General features: G+C 42.1%; 1 protein-coding gene across 1 annotated transcript in view; it reads left to right on the top strand.

Moving 5' to 3' along the window:
• T265_07216 (hypothetical protein) overlaps positions 1 to 23710 on the top strand; it is a gene marked incomplete at both ends in the record, with an annotated part of 67874 nt that overhangs the window by 28896 nt on the left and 15268 nt on the right. Inside the window, 2 exons of the mRNA XM_009172672.1 lie at positions 4303 to 4727; positions 6105 to 6733. Of these exons, the coding sequence (XP_009170936.1) occupies positions 4303 to 4727; positions 6105 to 6733 (1054 nt within the window). The remainder of the gene's footprint in view (positions 1 to 4302; positions 4728 to 6104; positions 6734 to 23710) is intronic.

The raw sequence follows: 23710 nt of genomic DNA, 5'->3' as shown, positions 1-23710 counted from the left end.
GACTGACCAGTGTTTATCTGCCTGGGATGCACACATTCGCTGGGGTGCGTCAGCTTGGAGGTGCAGATATGTAGTAATCACAGACTTTTGAAGGCTATTAACAAATTCCGTGACTGATTATGGACAGTTACATGAATGAACTAGCTAGCTTTTTTTCGGATGTTTTTTAATTGAACTAAGTGTTTGGGGCGCATTCAGGGCTTGTTACTTTTTGGAAATCCATGCTATGTAACTTGAGTTGTGCCGTGAGAAAGACATACCGATGTTTTATTTTATTCATATCCACGATAATGCAGAGGCACATAGTAGATTGAATGGGGAACACTATTTTTCACCTAAAAAGATATGCCCTTACCTAATTTTCTTATTAGAGCCAAAGTAATATGGCTAGTTGTCGTTTGTGTCAGCATTATGGCTGTTCTCCTGGCGTTACTGGATTTGCCATGAGATGGAATCTTCTAGCAGCATCATGCTCACATGCGGTCTTAAATTGTCTTAAATTGTGGAACAGAAGTAGTCGTGAACCGATTTTGGCACTCGTATCTCTCGCCAGCAAGCGCCTGGTATCTAAAGCTTCCCATTTATTTTTACAGCCGTGCTCAACACGTACGCTGAAGGTTGTCACGTAATAGACAGACCATTTCAGTCACCACCGAAGCATTGCTGCTTCACGTTTTGTAAGACTTACTGATAGAAAGAAACTTCATCAGTTGGATTTTTGAAAAAAATGGCGGGGGAGAATTTGAAGAACGAAATAATAAAACCACCGATACATTAGCAACCAGACATCCTTGATGTCTACTAAGCAGAAGACAAATAAGTCGTCGAGTTATGTGTTAATATCATCACAGTTAGCAACGAAGGTAAAGGCCCACAACACATAACTTCGTTAGGGAACGTGGACATGTCGCGGAGGGAATACTAAACTTCCTATAACCTCTTACTCCGGACATCAAGGCCTGTCCAACGAAGAAAGGACCATGAATGGGCCAATTGGGTTCAAATTTTCGGTACACCGGACACAGGAACGCCAAAATATTTTCTCTTTTTCATTACGTATCGGAAGCTGCTAGGCAGCTTTAATCATCTAGTCTTCGTAACATACTCTGAAGACGTACAATTTGACCGATACAGTACATAAGCACGGTTGGCCCCGCGAACCCTTTTCAGAAACTCGATATTCTGCTGTGCTAGGTAACAAAATTCGACGCCAATGTTGACAAAGAAAATTCTGGAGTTAGCAGAATGAAAGTGATCACTCTGAGCCATGCCTATTATCCCTTCATTGGTGAAAACATTGAAGAGATTGGCCGTAGCTACTAGCAGTGTAATAGCAGTTCATTCTCCGGTAAAATCCCATTTGTTATCTTTACCCCGTAATACATAGAAGTGGGTGCTTTTGGTTGTTTCGGTCCATTGTGAAGGTGTGTTCCTGGCTGTTATCAACGCATTTCCACAGTAGAAGTGATATTCAGTTCTGGTGAAGCATCTGCGCAGGTTGGATTCCTGGAGGTTCTGATGACCGATAAAGGAGCTCGGTTTGTATGAGCTGTCGCGTCAGGCTGTCAGTTTATTGATTTTGAAGGAATCGGTGATTTGCTTGACCAACCCTATCATCAGAAAACCGGTGGTCACACTGAATACACTATTAATATTTTTGTTTGCAAATTAGGAAACTTGTAAAGATCGGAAACATCAGACGAATCATACACACACTCTTGGTGTTCGTTTGAAGCAATGTTCAGTAAATCCGCATCAAACCAACGGTATCCAGCCTCGAGATTTCTCCGGCAGTGAGTGATTTTCACGTTGGACACAACAAGGCCTACAGAAATGATTTTAGGAAAAACCACCCGTGAACGATAGGAGTAATATCACGTTCATTCACTCGCAGCACCTGCAGTAACGTGAGAAATCTGCAGATAAATCACGGAAAACATACTCTTGGAGTAGCTGAGCGATGTACCAGCAGTCTTGTACGAAGCTGATGTTTTAAGTTCACTTGGGCTTGCTGTCGGTCAAATGTGCCTCTGATTTGCATGTTCTGTCTACGTTTTGACTGAAAATGGTCGACAACATTCTTCAAGATTGTAAAATGTTAGTGTTATTTCCCCGGCAGTTCACGTAACACAAAGAGTATCGGTCCGTTATACCAATAACACATTCTTTCTCCTTACTTGGTCCCTTTGTCAACTGGTTTTTCTACATTGCCAAATAATAGCTGCAGCAAATTTCCACAAATTCAAGGTGGTCAGCTGGGTCAGTCTTTAGCGGAATTTGTTGAGATTGCGTATTGACTATACACAACACGGAGGTGGAAACCCAAATAAATAACCAAACTAAAATTTTTCGGCTGTTTATGTTCCGGGTACTGTTTGTCAGCGTTTTCGTCAAAAGAGTAGGGATTTCGAAGAAACACTGTTTTTCCGACAAAAATTTTGAAATGGTTTGCTAATGGGCAGCAAATACGATTCCTTCTCATAGCTATTTGTTGGAAAAGTGTGCGTAGTCTGGGGGGTTACCGTCGGCCATCTAGTAGTTTTACAAAGTATTCTGGGAAAACGATGACGACGACCCAGATTCTGGGTCACTGACTGGAAAAGAAGTTGAAGTTATCCAGACAACACGTATGAGAGAATTCCATAAGCACTCTTATCTTTCAAAAAATAAACATTCTATAGAAGCGCCGAGCAGAGTTCGCATTGAACAGAGTTTTCCTTCCTAGGGAGCAATTCTGCTGGAATTTGAAGCACTAGTAATCATTCTCGAATGCAAATTCGCTTCGAAAAACAACAAATTATGAGCCAGACTTTGGTGGGCTTCGTTCGACATAGGAATAGAACTCTGGTGTGAATAAACGCATAGGAAGCAATATATGTTAAGGTGGACGCTCATAGTTTATTTCACCTTGTTGATTATATTTTCTTCAAGTTCACCAAAGCTAATACCGATTGTACAGCCTGATTTCTGAATATCATTCTCTGAGGGGAATTCCTCATCGTGACCTGTATGCGGGTCATGGGCAGAGTACATCGGGTGACTGATTTGAACAAACTTGTCGCCAACAACACCAGCAATGTTCCAGTCTGTGGCAAGCAGTTACATAATGCTGTGCCAGCTTCGCACCGGACCGGGTTTAACTGCTTACAGACTGAAGTCCTCATATGAACCGTCACTAATTTTTTGCATAAAAGCTCTCGAATACTGCAGAATTCATCACAAACTGTTCAGGTGATTTTCCTGATTGTATTTCATCCGCTCTCTCTCATTCTCCCTCATTTTCATGCTGATATCTGAAATCACTCTTTCCTAATTAGACTAGGTTTGGATTTTTCCAGTTTCTGTCAGGTCTGTTCTAGATTTTCTACACTACTCATTAGGTCGCTGAAGACCCTTTGGCAGTCCACGATCAGTTTCGTTCTTCTTGAGGCTCATCTTCTAGGAGCAGTCTCAATTTTTCGTCAACCTGTTCTTCTACTTGAACCCAGTTAGATACATTTGGTCAAATACTCTATTTGGAGACGATGGTAGAATCAAACAATTCTAGCTGAATGGCCTACTTATGAAGGTCCGATTCAACTGAATGTGCTGCGCTAGACCGCCTCAAGTTTTACTTGGTAAAATAGTCGAGATATCGCAGTACGTTAATTTTTCAGACGAAGCACACCGAGAAAAAGTTGCTGATGAACCCTTGACAACCTGCGGCCGGTTTCGCATTTCCTGATGATCGTCGGATCTTATCGCTTGAATAAATGGACCCATGAAAAATTACAGTCTATGTAGACGGATTCCACCGCTCCACCAGAAAAGAACCAGGACGAGTGACTAACGTTGTTTGTTTGACATGAATCGGTTCTGTGAAAAGCCAAAAGCCTGGAAAAACAACGTTTTAAGGGGATGATACATTGGCTGCCACTCTACAGTATATCGCAATCCAGTGTTTTCTACCATTTAAAGTAATTAAACGGTTTCATCTTATTCGAGATACCTCAAGTCATCCTCTTTTCTTCAACTCTAATTACTTCTATCTTGTTTGTTTTGGTAATGGAGGGATAGATAGATATATTATACAGCCGACTGACACATGGGTCGTCCAGTTAACCAAACCACCTTGAGGAGTGTTCGGCTTTCGGGTAGAATATATAGGCAGTGTCAAGACGAGCGTCGGTTGCAACTTTTGTGCACATGTAGGTGACTACTAATCAGTGAGTTAGGTACACAGCAATGTAAATGTTTTCAATGAGGTCTTACATTTCTTCCCCACCATTGGCTTCATCTGTTTTCTCGCCTTGTGCCCGTCAGCATGAACAGATATCTTCCGCTAGTGCCACCGTATCATCTGGGTGTATTACTATAGCCTCCGCTACCACTGGTGTACATGGACCTTCCGTCGTTGCCCACGTATCATCCCCTGCGCCCGTACTGTCGCCCACCAATTCCACCGTTCTCAGTCCCACCATCGCTGTGCTGTGTACAGCGCCAGGTGCTTCGTCGACTCCCTCAAGTAACGTTCCTGTCGGCGGATCCGGTGCCAGAGTTCGTGTGTCTGGACCATCCACTGCGCCAAATTCGCATCGCACACACCCACCCAAGGCTCCTCACACTCATTCGCTTCATGGTCAGTCTGACCAGAGCGCTCATGTAGACGTTCAGCACCATCGGCAGCATTCACATGGCCACCCACCTCAAGCACACACACCAGCAAACCATTTGGGTACACATAATCGGTAAGTGCTTCTTCTTAACCAGGAATGATCTTTAAAAACTGGCGGTATTCATTTCATGATATTCGTGTTCGGGTCATAAAGCACCCATCACTGAAGGCTAACAAGAAGCACTACCGACTAAGCTCATTACTACAATATGGTTGAGGGCAGGTTGGCATATTGGATACCCTTTTTGAAATGGATGATACGAGATGAGTTGGTAAGTAGAAAAGCAGTATGTACTCAACAATGCTTCCTATCGACCGATAAAAGATATGTACGTTCATGTACCTCACTAGGATTTAGGGTAGCGCAGTATATGAATATAACATAGGACAAGATAATGGTTGACCTAAAAAGTACACTGGCATAAGTAAGGTTTCTTCATTCATTGAGTCAAATGTATCGGTGGTGATATCGTTTAGGTAGAGCAGTTATTGCATTTGGGATTAAGTGTCCATGCAAATGGACGTATTCAAGTGACCTTCGTGGAAGTACATCGAGGGAATATCAGGTTGTTCCTGCTTCTCTGGGTGCAGTTTCATAAATTTGATGGTACAGCCAGTGGTAAATCGATGTCACATTGGTCGAAAAGTAGTCCAAAGGTGCGCTTGACCCTGTTTATGGATTATTCATAGAAACAAAACAGAAGTTACGTTGGATCAGAATCTGAACTTGCCGTTCGGTGTTACCGTTGTAGTTTGTTTGTTTTGTTGGAAATCGGGTACATACTAAGGAGAAACTACACTTTCATCTCATAAATCGGACAAACTTGGTTGTCCTTCCATTATACCTAATGTTTTTGTTGATATCATGCATTAAAGTATAAAGTGTGTAGTGCGTATCGTCCCAAAACATTATCTGACAGCATACAGACCACGCTGTTAGATGGAGTTAAGCCAGTGCTACTGTTCAAAAACGACTAAGCCGTTAGGGATAAGAAATGGGCAGCTGTATATCACTTTTGTCCTCTATGCGCCAGACCGGCATCCGAAGAATCCAAAAGTACCTCACCAGTTCTCAACTTTCGAGCAACCAGACAAAGCGAGATCAAGGTGTAGCTTCAACATCTTCAAGTCAAAATGATTGATGCAAGGTGAGACTCACCTCTGATGGTCCCTTTCTCAAGGCCTTCGGTTTGTAGCAAATAATCTTTGTGCTGGAGGAAACCTTCGTTGTAGAAGTACCCCAGTGTTGTTCTTAACAGGACCTTCACGATGTTAGAAAAAGTAGTACAAGAAAAGAGTCACTGTGGGAGATTTGGCTGACCATGTGGTAGTTATGTTCCCTTTTGTTTTTTCACTTGTATGGACACAAAATCTATAAGTAAGTCCACACACGTCCACTGTGCTCCTGACTTTAGTCCTTGTACTATATTTCAATCACAAATTTCCACAGCTCTTGCAGCCAACCAGTACCAATGTCAGTTGGGCACGACGGATCCGCCGCCACTGGACATCTGCAACAAGCCACTTCCGCCTCATCTAGATCAGGAACACAGCCACAACTAAGCGGGCCTATCTTGGGTCTCTCGGCCAGTTCCTCACTCATTGGACTCAGCGTTGCCTCCGCATCATGCGGGCCTTTGGTTGGTCAGGTACCGCATTTGGGTTCGGCGACAACAAACAGTTCCTCCGGGCAACTTGTGCAAGGTCTGGAATGCCTTCGACTAAACACTTCCACAAGTCCTGCCTCAGCCTTAGCAACCTCACCCCACATGCTGGAAGCACAATCATCACAACGACAACAGCGAGGACAACAGCAACAGCAGCAGGCACAAACGCAACAACAACAGACCCAACATGCCCAGACACCATATATGCTCCCCGTGAATGCACTGAGTCCATCACTTCAAGGTGGGAGTATTCGTTTCGCCAGCAATGTTGTGACTCCTACTCCGTTATCTGCCGCACAGCATTCCCATCAAGGAAGTATGGATAGCGGCGTTGGACAATCACTTACGGGACAGTCCAGCGCCAGTGCTGACCAAACTCCGGAACATGCGGTGATGCTGTTTTGCGACCCTAGTAAGTCAAAGATTTGATTTTCCACGTGTTTCAAGTATTCAGTTTTCCTACCCGACAGTTCCACCCTATCTAGACTTCAATAAATTTCTATGTTTTTCACCAAATTAACGCTTAGAAAACAACTATGGACAAATGTACATTGACATTTCGGCAGATACTTTCGTTGGACTCAGTCACGAATGCATGCTGATACTCTCATTACAAAGGAACGCCTGGCAAATATCATACTTCTACTTCAACCAGAACTTTCTTCTATTTAGGAGTAAAGGCGTAAATGAAAAAAAGTTGGCTTGACAGCAGTAATTAAAGTTTCTTCTTTCAAGCATAATGGAACCTGTTTATACTTCAGTCATACAGCGTACTTCAGTTTCATTAAAAGCTTGAAGTTGAGACTAATTAGTGTGCCAGTTTAGAGACTGTTGGTCAGCTTTTGCCTACCTGATGGGCTTGGAGATTAAGAAAGTTAAGAGTAGTGCGAAATAAGATTTTTTTGGGACCTGTGCTCTGTTTATCATATGCTGTTTTAGGGGCGTGCTCCTGCTCTAGAATATGACCTGCAATACGTAAAATTTTTTGTTCTACAGCTTCTGAGAATTCCATCATCCACCCCAGCGAAGTGATTAGATAGTGCCTATGTTTTTGGGCAGTTTTGGGGTGATCAGTTCGGTTTTATCCTATCAGTAATTTTGACTGCAACGGTGAAAGCCAAAAGACCACAAACATCTTTCCCCACTAGGTTTGGTTTTTCTAGGGGAATCGCACTTATACCTACTTCACCACCTTCATCACCACCGCCACCAAGTATGCATAGGTTACAAGGGCCAAATTTTCTGGGTTAATCATACACTTCGCTTGACGAAGGTCGAGAGGTAGCTTCTCGAGAAACTACTGAAATGATGAGGATTTCACAAGAACCATTACTTCTATCGTTCGGGACAGATCAAAGCCTCCTACATAGCTGGTGATTTATAGGATACGCGTACTTTAAATTTTCGATTCTACTGACGAGAGTGGACAAGATTTTGTCTTCGATGCATTGCGTACTATGGATTAATTACTTCTGGGGGTACGTAAACTAGCCTCTGTCGTTGTTTTAGACCTGGGCTTTTCCTTTGGCAGACATTGCAGTAGAATTTCTGGTGACTCATCACGTTTATGCTTGAAATGCATACGTTGGAAATGAGCAGTCACGTGAAAGTCATGCGCCGGGTCATTACAAGACTGGACCTGCTTATGCATCTCAGATCCATACACATTTACTCACACATACGAGCACAAAAGTCCCTCGGTTATTGTGCCACAATCGTACCACGTCCTTGACCTGAAAGAAATCAACTGTATCATGTGCTCCTGTGCAGGCTAACCAGCAGTAATGTTTTATGACACAACTGCACTTATGTTTGTCTCAGATCTGGTTCACGTTATATTTGTCGGCCCAGCACTGCATTGTGGCTTCGGGTCACACTGTGGCGATGTCGTAGTATAATACATCTGATTTATTTCGCCATGTCTGAGAAACAATCTAGGGGAGTGGTGGTCCCTACTGTACTCATGGTACATCAGCCTGCCTTCGGTATACACTCTGATGCATCCATTTGGAAGGTGTACATCGAGTGCGTTATAGAACGTCCAAGTTCAAGTAAGGACCGCTTATTTGGAATTGTCAAGGTCAGGGGACAGCGATCTTTTCAAACACCCTTATGTCGTTTTACTCAGATTCCTAAGGGCAAAGGAGCTGAAAGCAGTTAGGTGAAGGCAAGTATTTTCACGCATGTAGAGCTGGGTGACGCGAGTGAATGTTTTACTGTTCACTTAGATTATTTCTGGCCCATTTCCATTTAACTTCCTTGCAGTGGAAGTTAGGAGAGTACAGAAAGAAATCGGCGAATAAAGCATGAGTCTACTCGCTGGTGATCCAGTAAATGTACGCGTGGATGAAGGATATTATGCCTAGAGTACCCATAAAGCACCGGCAAGGCGGGACTGCTAATGGTTTGGACAAGACAATCAAGTGGTTTGTGTCTCACATCATCAATAGCTGGTCTCTGTCCCGTCTTGTGAGAGTCTTGGACTTGTTGACTTCGAAGCTACAAACACACTGGCAAATGAAAGCGGAAAGCTGAATTCGTAGCCACTGTAAATCTTGGCTAGCGAAGGGTGAATCAGAAGAACATGCTGAAATTACTATCAGGAGTTTTGAAACAAACCGTCCGGGAAGGTGCCATTAAAGTTTCCCTCATTATGATAGCACCATGCGGTGGTTCCATAATTCTTTGCTTCATTTTCTAATGATTTTGAGGAAGGGCATAGAATTCAAACGATCGTGGATTCGATTTATCAACTCGTATCTTTAGGAAAAAAAGCTGTATCAGTGTCCTGTTTCTAATGAGGTTACATCAGGCCAATTAGTGGTCCTAAGCTTTACCTCTTGCTCATCCGGCTGCTTCTTTATTAAGCAAAAAAATGTATCATGAATAAGTAGTGGTAGCGCGGGAAACCTATTTAACTGGTAATAGTCCACACAGATCTAGCTTTTCGACCGATCCAGAGGCATTTTCTGTCGTGCAGTTAAATCCAGTATCCTTATTACTTACTGTTGTCGGGTACCAGCGGAAATACCAAGGGTTCAAGGGCCTCCATTGAAATTATCTCGCAAAGTATGAATAGAAGCTACTAGTTAAAGTCAAAAGGTATAGGTAAACGGCAGACAAAATTGTTCATTGCCTCATTCTACGCAGTCAGCTTCGCTAGTCTTGCCAGCGTCCGACAGCATTCACATCTGAATTTTAGAAGGATTGGAAAACCACGAACATTCGAAAACTGCAACGTTTCCAGCAGCAAATCAGTAGACGAGCGTGGGGAACAACTGCTCCGATTAAGATGAGTTGTATCTAATACGGGAATGGTTCTGCAATTCTTGATGATCGCACGCCCAAATTTATCCTCTAGCGAGCCATCACTGTCACGTTTATTTCAGCTTTTGGTGCTAAGAGCATTAGAAATGTGGGCACAAATTATGGAAGATGTTTCTGAGTCAAGGGCTGTAGAACCCATTGTTCTGTATCGATCCTATTCAGCGCTTCTGACTAGAAACCATCTGGTAAGTATTATTGTGGTTGTTTCCTGTATTTGCTTCTACAAATCCTGGCAGGCCCTGTGTTTTCACCCTGCGAGTTACCATATGTGAAACTTACCTGTAAATGATTCCCCTAAAAAAATAATCTTCCAGTATGAGGTGACGGTGACATAGGTATTGTGAAGTAGTTTACTGCAGCAAAGCTGTGAACCATGAGAGGCTAGTTTTCTGTCATTCATTCACCGCACGTATTGCCTAAAACGGTCTCTTTCAGGATGCTTCTGTCAAATACAAAGCATCGTTCTTTTGTTCCAAGTTAGGATTAGCGACAGATTTCGGTTCAGTACTGAATGAAATCTACCACATGCTTTGTCCTGACTGGAGGTTATCATGTGGTAAAGTTTGGTGTATCCATTTGACCACATCCAAGTGAACCTATTTCGTAAAATTTTTAGCATGGGCTGAAACAGCAAACGACTGTCACTTTTGACTCGGTTCTTCATAGTCAAACATTCTAGGTGAGCTTTTTGATTCGTCAATAAAATTCACGATCAACTACTACCATGATCCTGACAGATTTCGTTCAGTACTGAATGAAATCTACCACATGCTTTGTCCTGACTGGAGGTTATCATGTGGTAAAGTTTGGTGTATCCATTTGACCACATCCAAGTGAACCTATTTCGTAAAATTTTTAGCATGGGCTGAAACAGCAAACGACTGTCACTTTTGACTCGGTTCTTCATAGTCAAACATTCTAGGTGAGCTTTTTGATTCGTCAATAAAATTCACGATCAACTACTACCATGATCCTGTGGCAAAGAGTGTTCCACTACAGGTAAATGAGTTACGTGACCGATCACTATCTGTCGGTTGTTGAACTGGAAAATTAGTGGTTTACTTTGTGTGCTTAGATTTTTATAACACCGAGCAAGGTCTTCGGAATTCTACTAACGAACGATCTAACAACACTCTCTGTAGACACCTACCCGCGACCATGAATATAAACGACACCCGAACTCGAACAGATGTGTGCTGATGTCCCAGAAAACCAAGTTGGCTCACTTTCTCAATGTAGATACGCGGCTTGAATTCTTCAAGAAGTTTGATAACGATGAGGCATTTTTGGTTTATTTTCCCGCTTAGCTGACACTCGACGAAGCCAAAATTGACAGAATAAGGCCTTACAATGAGCACTATGCATGAGACCTAGTGTTGTATGCAGCCGAAGTACGCTGATTAATTTTCTCACTTGTTCGCCTTGAAGACATCGTTTGGGTGTGTTAGGGTCGAACAGATTATGTCTTGGCTAGAAACTTCAGGTCACTTGGCCAAAGATCAAAACGACTAGCAATGATGTGGAATATACGTGGCTCGGGTGCGCTGTTTGATTGTTGGTCTGTTCGCCTAGCAATCCAACTGACAAGCTAGGCGGACATACCAACAGCCAAACAATACGTTTGCCATTCTGTTGGTACAACTGAAGATTTTTATTCTAGTGAAGCTAGAAAGTTCGTCAAAATTACAATAAATTTCCTGTGATCAGCGCACCTTTACGTTGTCATCAAAAAGAATAGGCTCTAGATATTGCCCTATAATAACACTGTAACATCCGAACATCCGCTGCTAACAGTACAAAAGCAAAATGTGCGCTTTATTAGTACAATATCAAATGAACTCGTTTTGTGCTGCGTTTGAAGGCTCTGTTAAGTTGATGAAGGTAATAGCAGTGTTGCTAGTTTGCATGCACGAGGACGTTTGATCACGTGCAAACTCCGCGATGACATTAGTTTGAAACTGTTGTTGTTGTTCCATCCAATTTCAATCTCTCAGCACGATGCGTGCATGTCGCGTGAGCTCTCACACAAACTACACAAGACTTGAAACGGTAAGCCTAATGATGTGCTGCTCACTGCACACTTGAAGTTAGCCACGGAAACGACAGTCGCTCAGTTTATAGCTGGGTAACATCAAAATATTCGCATGTTAAGCTATTTATACGTCTTGAACGCAGCTGAGCTTGGTCATCTACAGTCATCAAGCTCTGCCTTGAAGCAAATATGAGGATATCTATAAGAAAGAAACAAATCCTTTGAAAACTCTGTAAAGTGCAAGTTTGGCTGACGTTTTCTGTTAACCATAATGAATTCGTCGACGTAGCATCTTATCTCAGGTGCAGCAACAGAAAAAATGAGCTGGCTGCAGTGTAAAATGCCTTGAAGAAATCGTCCTGGTTGATAAATGGGGATCTATTAAAGACTTGCTCGCATGTTAGTAAAATGAACGAGACTAAGAGCAAATGAAAAGCCTATGATGAGCATCGCAGATATAGATCATCTTGTGGCAACATCTCACCTCATCACTACAAATGGTTCTCAGCCAATACGGCTTCAAAACCTACGCAACTAAGGAGGGTTTTGTCAGTCGGCCAAGAATATGGCTTCTGTGTGTATTTGTGAAGTGTCACAGAAAGTGTGACCTAGTACAAAAATAATGTGAGCAAACTGCGCTGACAGTGAACTACTTTGTTTTGCTGGTTTATGTAACAGCCTATCGCACAAATGGACCAGTAACCAATCGATAATCAGAGCATGCTCTTGTGCTTGCCTGCATTTCCGAAATGGGCGGTGCTGCTGAACAGTTGTGCACGTTCTAGTCTACAGAACGCTGGAGCAACTGACTACATTTTAAATTCAAGGAATAAAATCAGCCCGGGCGTGTAGACAGCATACGAAGCCACCTAAATCACCAACCTACAATGAACTGATAAAGTGAATCTGATTGATGATGAGACGTTTGCAGCGGTATTTTAAAACTCAGTAGTAGTAGTAGCCGTAGTCGTTCAGCTGTAACACCCTTTCGGTGCCTAGCTACCGTGCCGCATGAAGGAAGCACGACGGCACAGCGCTTCCATTCAAAGGCAATCACATTCAATGACATAAATCACTTAATATATTTCCTATTTCTATTTTCTTCACCCAAAACTGTTGCAACTGGTCCACTCCATGAAACAACAATGTTTTATGATAGAAACCTATCCGTTAACGAGCTGAATTCCTGTGTATATTGAGGCCTACCTAAATTATCTTAGCAGTTCTCTCTCTCTTTCGTTTAATAATGATAGATGTTCCTCTTCAGGGTATACCTTATAATCTGCTGAGCATTAACGCTATTCCGACTAAGCAAGTCTGCTTGCACTCATCGCGTCCCTATCTCTGCCTCATTGGGTCAAAGGAGATTTGTGGACGATCAGCACCGCAAGCGTCTGTTCACACGACGGTCCACCGGAAGCAAAACACCAGGAGACTGAGTGTACTGACAGAGGCTTTGGCTCAACAAACGTTGACGAACGTTGTGCAGCCGTGCTAATGGTACTGTTACAAGGATCAGTGTAGATGACCAGCTAGTGTCTTCGATCAAAATCAGAGGGATAGGAGGCTGAATTCATTAACTGAGCAGTAGCGGAATGGGAAGCACCAAAGTTTATTGTCGCTTGATATATTCAGTTTACGTAAAACAAAATTATTTTAGACTACGTGTGACGAGGCAGTCTTGTTTCCTGGTAGTTTGAATCTAGAAAAATTACTGTTTTAGAGGGTAACCTTATCGAGGTCTTCTCTTACTTTCAAACAATACTCCCCTGATTCCGATCAACCCCTTATTTGATCAGTGAATGGAAAACGCAGTGTCTAGGAATGGTTTCATACAGTGCTAACTTATCAGGTGGAATCGTATTCTGTGGCTCTGATTTGCAAGGCCAGCATTTACGTTACTTGTCGACTTTACTCTGGCTGCTGTTGTAGACTGTCCAGTTTGAATTTTCCGCCACTTAGCTCCCTGAATATATCTGACCTAAGAACACACTGGTACAAGTCTGGCATATATACACAGCATGACAGCACACTATGTTCTTGAGAAACTAGATATGATGCGAGTTTGCGAGTTTGCAGCTTACCCATGATATGCCTCAAGTGCTAGCCTTAAAACTCCTACTAAGGAAGTGGGGTTGTGAAACGTTGGAATGGTCCACTTATTGGTTACCAGGATGGGTCTAAGAATCTCACCTTTGGAGCGCATACTCGAGACCGTGTCGGAGCGGAAGCCCCCTTTTCGAAACTGAATCACGAGAGCAAACAACCAGAGGTACCTAACACATGTATGGAGCCGTTAGCTAAGGTTGAATTAGTTTAAAAACTTTGTTCGATATCGCAGAAGTGCATGAGAAATCACATATACAAAAAACAAGTTTGTGCGGTCCTTGTGTACTGTGTGGATTAGCAGAGAAAAGCGAGGCGAAGTTACAGTACAGCGTTATCCACTTCGTAGTGCTCGCAGTCACACGAAAACATACAAACGACTGAATGGCTGACTGAGTGACTGACAGACTGACGACTCTTCATCCGCCAAAGATTATGCTACCAATGTTGCTGCCATCCGATACTTTGCGTGGAAAGCGCAACTTTATCGATTTCTAACCATAGAGTGTGGCTACAGTTCCTTCGCGTTCCACCGAAACTAACACTGTGTATAATCTTTATGTGACGAATCAGGCAGTCAGTTTATTGCCACGGTATCAGTGTTGGTGAACTAGATTTCTTGCTGAACAGAATCAGCAAACAGACTTCGAATATTCTGATACGTGACGTTTGATTAAAAAAATATCCTTTAACTTGGTGAATGTAGGCTAAGTATTCCATGCTTAACGAAACAAGTAAAGGATAAAAGAACAAACTTCCGACCAACATTCATCGCAGTGGACTTCTTTCCCGTAAAAGGACGACAGATTTTATAGTACTTGGATGCTACGATCAGTACTGAACAAGATAACTATCCTATGCATACTAGAACTTACCCGCCCAGCTTACAAAGCAACTAAGAACTTGGGGAGGAGTCCAGTTTGGAATTTTACGCTAGACTTACGCTCGAATTTGGTTTTCAAGTAAACCCTGTTCATCCGAAAACTGATGCTGTAGTTCACCTTCTGGTAAATAAAATAAGAACCAATTATTCATAAATAATCACCACTTTCAAAGTTTGAATGTGGAACAGTGAGCGAAAATCCTCAGCTCCACTAGTTCATCTTTATGCTTCGGAGTTTATTTTGAACATACCATAGGAACGTGTATTTGTGGGGTGTTCTGTTGTACACGCAACTTCCATCGTACCTCGAAGATTTCTCAGAACCAAAGCATTTTTATCAAACGTCAGGTGTTAGCATGTTTTCTGATCAAACAGACAATTGTTTGTCTCAAATCTTCATCATTGGTATCAGAATAGCCTTCCTCAGTCCGAGTGGCTGACTTCCGTGAAAACAATAGAATCGAAGATGAACGCTACTCATCTGGCAGTAGAGTTTCTGCACAATTATCAATTTTTAAAAATCTTCAAGATGAACGCCTGTGAATGATTGTGAAGCTAGCATCCTCTCAATGGAGGCCAGCTGCTAGTCGGGAAACATTTCACTCGTATAGGTGACGGAAACCAAAAGTTCGATTTATGTTCAGGTCATGATTGGGGGCGAACACTTCAGTGACCTGTTCAGCGACTGGACTCCCTTTAGAGGAGATTCTGTGACTGCAATTTTACCCTGGAATCCACATCTGTGCAAATATTTGTTGTAGAGATGGATCGTGATAAATTACCTCGAGAATCGACCTTGAGAATCGATCCTGAAGACTAGCCATAAATACTATCATTAGGGACATATTTTGCATCTATAACAGATATCGGCAGTCTACCTGTAACGGTGTATAACACCTTGCTGCCTTTCCAGTCACGTAAACCAATGACGATCAAGTCATTTTTGGAATTAGATCAGTTTTGAGACGGATTCTTCAGAAAGTATACGAATATGGACTATTTACTCTCCCAGGCATTCACATCAGCGTCGTTTCAACGGTCCTCTTCATATTTTGTTGCGACTGTTTGAATGAACCCGAATCAAAGGAAGAAAGCATTAAACTCGAATGTTGCTCTTATAAGCACTCATCTGTGGCGCACACCCTTGGTCGTGGCAGCATTTAAAAACCCGGATGAGACATGCAAAGCGAGTGTTGCCACTACTCCAACAGCAATGCCTAACAGGTTTCAAGTGTCCATGTCGACGAATTGGTCACTTTGACAAAAACGATCAGGCGGTCAGTATAAACATCATAAAAGAGAGATTCAGGAAAATTTCAGGTGAATCGTTCGCAAAGCTAATATTGTTCGTAAATGAGTGTAGTTTTCGAATTTCGTGAGATTTAGTCTCAAATAGAACATAAGGTTGACGGAAACTCGGGGACTGCGCCTACATGATGAGCCCAAGAAGGAGAAAACCGGTCGCGGGATGTCGCCGTGTTTTCAGCAACCCGTTGAGTAGAGTATTAGATTGTTGTTCGAGGTTACGGGCTAACGGTTTCATTGTTCATCTATGCACATGTTTGCTTGTTGGAGCATGATAATTTGAGTGTTTTCGAAGCGCGTTGTTGGATTAGCTATAACAGGCCTGCTTGAACGTCAGATTTCCGGGATCTAGGTCCCAGCATAACTGGTAAACCCTAATAAGTGTGGAACTGCAAGCTAATGCTTTTCCTCTTTGGAACCCAAGAACCCACCCGACTAGTTGTGCGAGGGGACGGAAAAGCTGTTCAAACGGGAGTTATATAACTGAAAAGCGGTTCACTATCTGTTTCAATCCGAGTGGAACTCATCGTCACCATTCTCATTATCACCGCATATTCTAGCTTAATATCCACAGTCTTAACCTCCACCCCATACTGCTGGCAACTCTATTTGTGCACGCAAATTATATGAGTGATTATTAGACAGTTTTTGCATTGTGTCCAACGAGAGTGCTTATGACCAGCCATTAGCCCGAATTTTAATGGCGCGAGTTTGAAGCAGGGCTTCACTCAAAGTCTTCTTGATGTGGGGCAGCAGATTCAAACTGATTACTGCCATGTTGGACACTTGCTACGCGTCGCTTTACAGTGGTTTAGGATTTATTCAACTTGTACCGAATAATTAGGTTATATGAGGGTAGACATCTATTGAGATGGTCACTTGATCACCTTCGCCAAACAATCTGAATTCTGGAAATTTTACCATGCTGTCGCCGATTTCTGTAGCTAGAAGGTATTTTATCCACAGACACTATGAAAAGCCCCGACTTCACATCACCACACCCATTACAAGAGTATCCATTCTGATTACATAAAAGAGGATTCAGTTGTGGCTTCACTTGAAATAACTTGAAAATACGTTCCAGACACAAGAATACGGATCGAATGCTCTCCGGGTATGCTTTTCAGCTGTTTTTGGAGAACTTTAGTTCAATTAATCATAAGTCTCCCGAGAAGCTTCCTGATTATTGCTCAAAATGTGTAGGCTCCAAACAGTTAGCTCTGCCACAGTACGTGATCCTGCTACACATTCCGAAACGTCATACACCGACACGAGTGCTGTTCTTCTTGTTTCATTCTAATGGTGCGGAACACCAGGTGGACAAAGTATTACTTGGCTGAAGGGTGTGAAATAGATTGTGAGATGTTTATGTGTTGTTAGTCGGGTCCGTGTTCCATGGTGGGGTCTTCGTGATCCAATCCCTGCGCCTGATCGAAGACATTGAGAAATGGCGAATCGTTTCCGTTTTGTCACTTCAAAAATTTGAGTATAATTAGGCGAGCGTTGTGGTTGTACAGTAGTGAATAATGAATATCAACACTAATGTTGCTTTACTTTTAAATATTTGTGATAACAAATGCTTCTGACTGATGTAAAAGAAAAGTGGTTTTGTGTTATTCTGAGTAAGTCGATCACCCACTGGATCCGCTGTTTGTGTTTAAATGATACGGGAATCAGCCACTAACCGCAGACTCGCATGTTTATATCTAAGTGGAGATTCATTTAGATGTGTACTGCTTGCACCTGAAAACAAAAATGAAATGGCATAAAGCTTTTCTAGGCTTTGACCATAGGAGTAGGCCTTAACTGAGATCGAAATATCCCTTCGCTACACAGGTTGTGCTAGGCTTCCGCATGATAAGTAGGCACCGGTGGATGACTATTCTAAAAAAAACAATGCAGTCACATATTGTTTCTGAGTTTTTCAATAACAATCGCTTTTACATGGATGATAAAAATCCCAAAAGAAATTTTGAAACTCTCAACACTCACATGATAGTAAAGAATCAAACGATTATTTAAAAAGATTTTCCGTCCATTGTGGAAGATGTGGGGCGAATCAAACTAGCGAGCTGGGAATTTTAAAGTTAAAATTTCAAATAAAATACGCTTTACAGAGTCCTACCTCGGTTTGTAAAGCGGTTTTAGAAAAATATGATCATATACCATCACTAACTCCGGATTTTATCTTGGAGACGGAATTAAACTTACGTAGGCAGCACAGGCTAATTTCACTTGTAAGATCAAACCCATATTATTTACCCTAAATCCGATCATTCCCTAAAACAATTTACGTAGCACCACATTTCCAAAGAATTGGACGCATGTACCAACCCAAATTAGCCACTCATCCCGTGTATCACGCACACGAAATTGTGGTCCATGTTGTTGGGACTGAGTGATGAATTGAAGTAATAAATAAGCAACCCCAGCTGAGACAAAACGTTAAGTAAACTGAGACTCTCAGTTTTCTCCCCTAGGAAATGCTAGTCCTGAAATTTGGACAAATCAGACAATCCAGCTAGAAAAAATACGAGTCAACTGTATTCCGAATAACATCATTGGCTTCAAAGAATTTGTTAAATCCTTGTGGGAGGTTCTTTCCTGTGTAGAGGGTTTCGCCTTGGAGGAGTAAATTTTCTTCAAAAATCTATGACGAGGGGTCAAATACACGCTCAAGCCTTAATTCAAAACTTAAAAGGGAGAGTTCAGATATCCAAGTCCCCGAAATACCTCGTTAGCGTGCTCTTAAGAGAGGCAGTGACGCCATGATTCCTCTATACAGCGATCTCTTGCACCAAGCTTCACTATTGTTTTCTGTGCCTGAACTTACATGGCTGTGCTCTCATACGGCTGTGCTTACCTGGTGGTGTGTATGGTGATCGATTGCACGTATATACTTTTATTATGTGCGACCTCTCACGTGATAACAAGATCGGATGGTATTATTCTTCTAGACATCGGCGTGTGCATCTTCAGTCCCACCAAAAGACTACTATTATTCTGACTAGGAAAAATGTATCCAATTACTACAACCATTTTTTTCTATCCAAGATAACCTCTTCTACAGAAGGTCCACGAACCACCACAGTAGTATTCAATCAACATGGCTATCATTGGATAAGATCTACGTATACGCATATTAGGTATCTATAGATTGCATGTGTATCACAAGACCTACATATATTTGCCTAAAACTGATGCAATCTGGCAAGTTGAGCCATACTGAATTCAAGGCTTTCAAAGAAGTTGCTCTATCAGGCCGGAAAGTGATCGGAATTTGCTTACCTAGCGAGCTCTGAGTGAGGTTGTGGGACCTTACAGTTTCCATACATACAGAGTACCTGAGACGTGTCTGCACGTTAATTCGCCCATTAAACTTGTAATGGTTACTGGGTTCCAGTGTTAGTCAGAATTCATTACCGAACACATACAGGGCTTATAATGAGTCACTGTCGGCGTACACAAGTCAATTTTTCTTTCTGAGACCTAATGAACGACTGCTGGGATTGCATTAATTACCTCGGAATGATAGTTCGATTTTAAGTAAACTTTTTATAGAGCAATTTGAGGGTGTGCGTTCTCAACACCGGTGCTCGCAGGCGAACTGAAAAAAGGAGTAACGTAGTGAGAGTTGCACTCTGCCTTCATAGGCCGAAAGAGCGGGTAGGTAATATTTTCTAGATGAATTAATGCTCTGCAATACCACAATGTAGATTTTCGGTGGAATTCGTTCGATTGTGGTGGCTTATTAGATGATTGATCCTAAACCCTTACAGGCCCATTTAGCCGGTTATGTAACAAGCTATTGGCTTGAAGTCCCCACAACCGGTAAAGGTCTGCAGAAAGAATGTAGTAGGTTTTTGTCCGGACAAAACAGATTACTCATAATTTTGCTAAAAATTATTCGACAGCCCGAGACCCGTTCCGACCTTCTTGAGGCCCATCAGGTGGGAACAGTTGCCAATTTCTCATTAACCTAATGTTCTACTTGAATCCCAGTTGTCCGAAATTTGCGGAGTACACTCGCCTGCTCGACAATTCGGTTCGAACTGTAGAGGCTCAACTTGATCTCAACTTGATCTTTCGTTCATGATGTTCTTCAGTTGGTGGAATATTTGACACATCTAGATGGAATGAGCTATTCAGCTAGAATTCTATTAAGTCTCCTCCATTTAAAACAAACTGGTTCGCAAATGAGTGTATTTGTCCGAATGCTTGCAATTTGGGTTCCAATGAATAATTGGTTAACGGAAACTAAGAAACCGCACTTATCTGATTAGCTCAAAGATGACCGCAACGGGCCCTGGGTTATCGAAGAAATTTCAGCCACTTTTTGAATAGAATAAGAACGGGAAGTTTAGAATCAACATGGTAAGGAACTGATAGGACCTTGGCTTATAAATGGATATGAACACTATGTTTTACTAACGGTTGTCCTGCAATCGAGCACCACCAGTCTTCCAGTGTTTGTTGGTTTGCTTGGGTTGGCCGGAGTTTCTATAACCCTAGTTAGTTCGTTTTACAACTATCCACTGAGCACATCGAATCAAGTGCTGTGCAAGATACCCGTGTCTTACTGAAACCTTTTCCATTATGCGAATAACACTGCACATCATTTGACCCCCAGAAAAGTTCATCCACAAATGTATCATGGACACAAATCACCAAGGCGCACAGCAGAAACTTATGCACGTACGCGAGTGCACATGACTGTTTGGTGGTTATCTTGAGGGTGTTCTGCTACCGTAGTTTCTTTGAAAGTTCATAATTATCGGCACTAACTGTACAGAGAAATAAATGTTTGTGGCATGGCATTAGGTTGGATGGTGGTTGAGTAGGCAGTTTGGAAAAGTTCACGAAAACAGTCGATTGTGTTTCTCTGATGCACTTCGGTTGTAAACAACACACAAAAAAGATCTGAGGGTACTCTGATGCCAACCTACAACTGTGCATAAACCCAGTTGATCTGCAAAATATGAGCTGTGTCAGTCAAACTTTGTGCATTTCATCTTTGCTGGCCTTTTGAAGATTACACAAAGGCACATAATGAACTCCAACAAGAAAACAAAACTACTTAGTGAATGAACAATGGTATTGCAAAATTGGAGCCTTATTACCTGTACATATCTGATGAAATTAGGTAGAGTAAGACTGCTCGGTTAGGTACATCCTGGTGGACAAATTGGAACATTAGGGGTTATGCCAATTGTTTCCCTTAGGAGGCTAGGTAAAAATATTCGTATGTACTCGAGAAGGAGCATATTGCGGGGCACTTCCGTTAAGATACTTCATCTTTCATGTATTGAACTAATGCACCTTTCAGGCACAGTGAAAGTAATCTACATACGTATCTAAAACATGGAGGTTTGACTTATTTTGCACAACTTCGGTTCGCGAGATGTAGCGAGATGTAGCTAGGTAATGTTCTAGCGAACGAAGGGTCTATGGGGAAAACGGCGCGCGATCAAATGGTCTGCAAATGAATATTGCGTGAGCAAGTCAACTTTGATACGCTTTTGTCCGACAACTGAGTGAATTTACTCGGTGGTTTAGGTTCTGAGACTATTTTGATAAATGATTTCTAACAACCAGATTCACAGAAGTGTACAGCCCAAAGGAACAGGCCTGAAAAAAACACCCTTATATGTAAGAAGGCTAGGAGCGGTGGGGAAAGAGATGTGTTAACGTAGCACAAACATAATAAGTGCCCAAATCTCCGACATTCAATCTGGTTACCTGCGTAGGAACTCATAAATTGATTTTTGTTTGCTGTTGCATGTTAAGATACCCTCAGACGAGCTCAGTGACGAAATAGGGCAACTAAGGACTTAGACATTTTAGGCTTTGGTGAAATTCGAAGCAGTCTGTAGGAAATGCTGGGTAATTGGTTAATGTTTGTAAACAGTTTTCTTACCCCAGCCTTGGAAATTCTCCCCCATAAATCTGACGCATGTTGACAGGAAAAGAAGCTTTCTCCCAGAAGAAATAATCCACACTCATCGGGACTCTGTACAAATTAATAATTAAATTAATTAAATTAATAATTAAATTAACAATTATTCCATGATGTAAATATTCCATTCCACTACTCAAGGAATCGCTGAAGAGCTTCGATATCCCGCCACTGGCTTTGACTTCCCTGAGGCTCATCACGTAGAAGTTGTGTAGGAGTTTTATCATCTATATATTCTAATTCAACACCAAAGTATTCGCGACTGAGGAAACACTAATTTGTAAATTACATTGATTTTAGCGGAAGACTCAGTTGCATCTCTAGTTAATGATATTAACCAGCTAAATTTGCTGCGCAAAGTGCCGCCTCATTTTTCTACTTGACACGACATTCGGGATATTGCAGTAAATTTACATGGAGGAAGAGGCTACTCATAGAGTTCCTCAGGGCCCTTCTTCACAGGTTCAGCAATTGAACAATATGATAAGCGAGAGATTCGTTTGAGTTCCTCGTTGATGCAGGTGTAAGTTGCAGATGAGTGTATTGCACCAATTCCAAATATCCGAATAGGAATTCTACCAGATTATCACGCCACATAAATCACACGATGAACCGGGACCATCACATAATTTCCTCAGGAGGACTGTATGCCCTTGGGGCAACTGCATTGTTTCAGATTCACGGGATATAAGCGAAACTATCGCCATCGTTCGTGGACCCAAGCTTTACCTTCTGAGTGAGCATAGGCAGATTCATGCTTATTTAATCAAGTATCGTAACCCAGGAGAGTGATGAAGAAAAAGTTTCGACTGGCTCCCCGAAACGTTCATTTCATCATCAAAATCACCGCATTTTTATTGGTGTGCAGTCGTTCGGGATGCTGCATTGACAGTTCGAGTTCGCCTAATTGTCTCTTGTTCGGCTGCTAATTAAATCATTAGTAGCGTGTTCTGACTGGTTACTAAAACAAGTAAAGGTTACTGACTGGATAAGCTTTGCTTAATTTACTTCAGTTGTGCACTATGAAGCAAAAGGATGCTTAGTCTCAAAAGCATTGATCCAGGAACAGACAGTTATTGATTGATCGTTTTGCCTTGTGACGTGTTGCAGGATTTGTATCGCCTCCTAAACCTACAGCTAGATACAGGGAACACTTATCTGCAGCAGCCTGGAAATATCCAAAATGCTTCCTACCTCAGCTTATTTTGAAATACATTTTACTAAGAGCACTTTGCAGTCACTCAAAGGTCATCCTTTTTGTATGGCGGCGGTTGTGGCTAGCTTTGCGTTTGGGACAACAATTTTATGGCAGTGTATCTTTTTTGACAGGCTCATCTCCCCTTGACTTACTCGTGATTGTGAATTTCGAACATGTCCTGTTAGAAAATGTAAATTGGTTAGATAATATCCGTACCATAAACTGCACAAATCATGGAAGTTGTGGTCCGATTTCACAGTAGATTTGCTTCATCTGACGGGCATGTGCATCAGTCAACGATGGGTTTGGGTCAGGTTAACAAAAAGTATGTCACCGGAAGGTGGCACCAAAGGCATACAAATACCTTCAACCGAATCACAAGATCAGTGTCACTGAATAGATATCTTCAGAACGTTATTGTACTGTGCACTTTTACTTGCACTTGAACTGATAATAACGATACGGGAGTATGAATGAGCCAAAAGGCTTCAACATCAAGACCTAGATGGACTGGGTTTTCGGGAGTAAATTGTTGTCCGCGCACACCTTCAGGAGTTCACAATCAGACAGGCACATATCGAA

The sequence above is a fragment of the Opisthorchis viverrini genome (genome assembly GCF_000715545.1).
Source record: "Opisthorchis viverrini unplaced genomic scaffold opera_v5_162, whole genome shotgun sequence".
Taxonomy (NCBI): domain Eukaryota; kingdom Metazoa; phylum Platyhelminthes; class Trematoda; order Opisthorchiida; family Opisthorchiidae; genus Opisthorchis; species Opisthorchis viverrini.
The sequence above is the reverse complement of the archived record's forward strand: the minus strand, read 5'-3'. Positions and strand labels throughout refer to the sequence as shown.